Source organism: Penaeus chinensis, chromosome 38 (assembly GCF_019202785.1).
Source record: "Penaeus chinensis breed Huanghai No. 1 chromosome 38, ASM1920278v2, whole genome shotgun sequence".
Classification (NCBI taxonomy): domain Eukaryota; kingdom Metazoa; phylum Arthropoda; class Malacostraca; order Decapoda; family Penaeidae; genus Penaeus; species Penaeus chinensis.
In genome coordinates, this window is record NC_061856.1 from 22,274,539 (window position 1) to 22,279,538 (window position 5,000).

At 32.8% G+C, this 5,000-nt stretch overlaps 1 protein-coding gene across 1 annotated transcript in view; it reads right to left on the reverse strand.

Annotated features, from left to right (window-relative positions):
- Nucleotides 1-867: 867 nt before the first annotated feature.
- The window catches only part of LOC125046053 (mitochondrial-processing peptidase subunit alpha-like), a 14,222-nt gene continuing 10,089 nt past the window's right edge, over nt 868-5,000 (reverse strand). Inside the window, exons 11-12 of the mRNA XM_047643670.1 lie at nt 4,883-5,000; nt 868-4,324 (exon numbers count right to left, since the gene is read on the reverse strand). The exon at nt 4,883-5,000 is cut by the window's right edge and continues 15 nt beyond it. Coding sequence (XP_047499626.1) covers nt 4,149-4,324; nt 4,883-5,000 — 294 coding nt within the window. The 3' untranslated portion in view covers nt 868-4,148. The remainder of the gene's footprint in view (nt 4,325-4,882) is intronic.

Here is a 5,000-nt window from a genome sequence, read left to right on the forward strand (position 1 = left end):
GAACTTGGTTGAGAACAGAATTTGGACTGTGGCTGTATTAAGTGTGTAAAAAAAAAAAAAAAAAAAAAAAAAAAAAAAAAAAAATATATATATATATATATATATATATATATATATATATATATATAAAACAGAGGACCTTCTCATCAGGAACAACCCTAAAGTCTACATGGCACTTCAACAAGTATATATAAAAAAAAAAAATCACTCAGAAGTCGTAATAATTGCAAATGAAGTTTCATCAGGTCGGCTGAATAGTAGGGTCACGGTTTGCCTTTTCACACATTAAATCATCCATTTGGACTCTATCCACTTAAATAGGCCAGTAATCATATCATCATAATATACGAACAATGCCATTCTTGAGTTGGCATCGCCATACCCAACATACTCAATCCATGCTCCTCATTTAGTACAGTAATTCAATGAAATTCCAGGTAACTTTATTAGATCAGCAGTATTAAAAGCAAGTTCAGATTGTCGATTCATCATAGCTGTCTGGCATTTGCACATAGATGATACATATTTTCATATTTCCTATGCAAAATAAATGAACTGTATCAGTTCATGTAAAATATCGTTATTAAAGATATTGCAATTTCTTTATTGTGTTTGCCTACTTCGTATGGTATATTTTCACACGTGTAAGCATAATAAACCCTTTCAGATAACGATTTGTTATTTATTGATTAATAACCTATTTTTTTGTGCCATGATTCTTATTAATAACAATAATAATCAAATTAATAATAATAATAATAATAATAATAATAATAATAATAATAAAAATAATAATAATAATAATAATAGTAGCAGCAGTCAGGAAAACAATGAGAAACATACATAAGTGATTATAAAATAAACAGAAACTGAGCAACATTTTTTATTACAAATCTTTTACATATTTACAACATGATACAAGACTGCAGTAGCCCTGGCCCAAGCAGCAGCATATTCCACAATGAGAAAAAGATGAACTCCAATAAGGAATACGTGAAAATATTGTGTGACTGATAATTTATACAACAATTCTGAAGATCGAAACACGTATAAAAATAAATGCCTATTAATAATAATGACCATAAACAAAATGATATCAAAGAGAACAATAAGCATGATCATACAAATGATAACAATATTACCAATAATACTACAAAGGCATAAAATGGGCTCTGATGGATTGGGCGATTACAAAACCTACAAAACAGAACCTTTGAAGTACAAAACCCAATCACACACATTAATACAATAATGATCCTTAAGCTCCAAATGTGTGCACATAATTTGATTCAGCAATTAAAATGACTTCCCATTATCTCTTAATTAATGTTTGCCCATTCCAACCGATATAAAAAAGATTTTTAAAAATTTATTCTTTCATTTACATCTGTGCAAATGTACAATCATTATTTTTTCCCCATTTTCTGTTGATACCAAATTCCTAAACAATTAGATTTAATAATATTCAACAACATTCTTCATTTCCTTCTCTTAATGGAATATGAATTGAATTTTCCATACTTCTGCAGACAATATCCAGGTTATTCATTAACAGAAACTGTAACTGCATGGAATACATTCCTTAAGATGAGTAAAGAATACTCCATCTGACGTTTTCTTACATATTTACGAACTTGGATTCATGAAAAAAACATCCCAAAGCAAAACAAAACAGAAGTTGGACATGGGTTCGCTGTGTAATTGAGAAGTGTACATAATTTATGTACACTTCTATTAGTAACTGCTAAATTTTTCAGTCAAAAAATCATTCCACATCTGAGACAATTTTGGATGAACAATGAAAGATCAAACCACATTATTATGTAGTAATATTCTCGAAAGGCACTAAACTTTCGTCTCATAGTAAACCAATTTCTTTTAGGAAACACAAATATAATACCATTACATACTTTGTGATAACAGGAGAAAGGGTATCTGAACTTTACACTATATTGTGTCTATTTTCTTTTTCTATTTTTTTTTAACTTGAACACTCCACTATTATATATCACAATTGTGCAATGGTATTCTGTCATCACTTAGCTTCTTATGGTTAACTATTTGCTTTTAAAGTTTCTAAACTGATTAACTATGAATGCATACTTCTTTGTTCTTTTTCCTGAGTATTCTTTTACTGTAAAAATGCCTAAATCATAAAGCAAGTGAATATTTTAAGATGATTTTTTTGTCATAAAAAAAAAAACACAAATCAGATTTACATGAGTATTCTTATACATAAACCCAGCTGGTTTTAGAGTTCCCTTCAAAAAATGCTTATGAGGTTTTGTAACTTATTACAGAGACAATTATAATTCAGATCATCAGCTCAGTGCAGTCAGACAGGCATCCATAACTCTCAATGTTTGCTGAAATAGTGAAGACTTGTATACCTGAAAGATATTTAGAGATGACCCATCCCTTACAAAAGCAATGTACTGTGGTTAGGCAGAGGATACCATGGCTCATTTTGGTCACCTGACGAGGCCACATAGCATTAAAGCAAATGACAAGCCATATTCATAATATTGGAATTTTAGCAACATTACACAATCCATATGTGGAAAAAATGGTTGACATCAAAATCCTAGATGCAAACCCCTACTATTTTAAATGTAAAATAGTTAATAAGGCATATCAGTTGCCAGCTGATGCTTTCCATGCAACCTACATTAATCATATACCAAATCTTAGACATTCTTTAGAACTATGATGAATAAGTCTGAAGCCAAATGTATTAATTCCCTAAAATATATATATTTTTTTTTTCAGGTCTTTTTTCCTCTGTGCCCCTCCCTTCTCTAGGAAATTTAACTAATTTACTAATCCTGTTGCCCAACCTTTCTCTACTACATGCTCTAACATATTGGGCTCAATAGTCTTTTCAATGTAAACATTAGTTTAACATCTGTTTTTTGTTTTTCTTTCTACAACTTCAAATTGAAGTCCACTAAGCAGGCAATAAACTGTGGACCATTTTTTATTATTTGCAGTTGAAAGATTAACAAATTGGATATTCCTAATCTTCATTTTAGAATTGCTAAAATGTACACCTTAGTGCCCTCATAATTATGCCTTTTGTTCTCCACTTCATTCTGAATACAATCCTATCCTTGAAATCACATCCAAAGTATCTTGTGATACTACTGAGCTTAACATTACCTACACCCATCATTTCCCTTGCATTTATGCAATGTGAACTAACTGACCCACAGCCAACTCCTTTTTATATAATATTCTGAGTACAGTATATCCACACTGCTAAGATCTTGAGTAAGAGAGGGAAATATTAGCCTTAAGTCATGACCTTGTTGCACAAATTTCCTGTACTTGAGAGAGAGAAAGAAAAATAAACAAGTTAAATCAACAGAACAAAGGAAAAAGACCATTCTGCATTAATTTTTGTTAATCTAGTACGAGCCAAATAACAGAAAGAGAGTTTTCAGTTGAGGTTTGGTCTTTGGAGCCTCAAAAAACGTGCCTCCCGTGATCCAAGATGTTGAATGCTTCTAGATGTTAAAGTTATAAAACATAACAAAGAATATATATAAAAAATTATGATTTATAATAAAGCCATTTTTCTGGCAAAAACTGGTATTCACACTTCTATATGCTTTTCTTTATATCTTTAAATTCTTTGAGCTTGTGAGCAACAAGGAGCCATTTATTTTGGCACCTAACAAATAAAACTCTTAATATATTTACATTGTTGCACAATAGTCTTGCTTTGATATTCTGTTTACTATCCTATTCCAGAACCTTGTGGACATCATGTAAAAAATATTTTTTCTCTCTATATCTACATAATTCTTCCTCGCCTTGAATGCAAACTTTATAAACCTGTTTGTCCTTATCACATTTTCTTAGAAAAGACTAGTAAATTAAAAGTTTCCGTTGCACTTCATTATCAGTGTCAGCCACATTCACATTATCTAAGGATGCCATCCATACATGAATAACTGTGACACATAACATGCCAAATATCCCTGAAGAATAGAAATGAGCTTTCACAGCAGACATCCACAGACACTCAAATATCCACAATGCTAGACTGATACTGAGCACATGAAACTCTACGTACATTATTTTAGTCTCCCTACTTATCTGCAACACTAATGATCAATATATTCAGTGGTATTAAGGAAACATAGTTATCGGAAAATTGTGAATCTCCTTCTGGAAGGTAATTGTCCATCCTTCTGTAATAATGCACTTTCAATATCTGAGATGTTTGGTAGACGATCAAGTGTTCCTAAAGCAGACACAGCCGGCTTTCCTCGCAACATCTGTCCCGCAGTTCTGACTATATCATCAGCAGTCACATTTTCTGAAAAATGTACAATAAGAATTTTTTCTCTACTTTTTAAAATCTACATAATATATCAGGATTCATGATACTTACACAACTTCTATATGTTTATGTCTATGTCTATGTCTATGTCTATGTATGTGTATGTGAGTGTGTGTGTGTGTGAGAGAGAGAGAGAGAGAGAGAGAGAGAGAGAGAGAGAGAGAGAGAGAGAGAGAGAGAGAGAGAGAGAGAGAGAGAGAGAGAGAGAGAGAGAGAGAGAGAGTGTGTGTGTGTGTGGGGGGGGGGGGGGGGGGGGGTTCGTGGGTGCGTGCGTGCGTGTGCTTGCGTGCGTGTGTGTGTATCTATGTATGTATCTATGTATGTATCTATGTATGTGTACACATACACAGATATACACACATATATACACACACACATACACACACATATATACACACACACACGCACACGCACACACACACACACACACACACACACACACACACACACACACACACACACACACACACACACACACACACACACACACACACACACACACACACACATATATATAATACAATTAGCACTTACTAATAAGATCCATAAAATGCTGTGGCTGTAGCCTATGACCTGTGGCTAACACCTGGCGAGCAATATCTTCAAAAACTACGGGACGACTTTCTAGATTCATCAACAGCATTGACTGGAG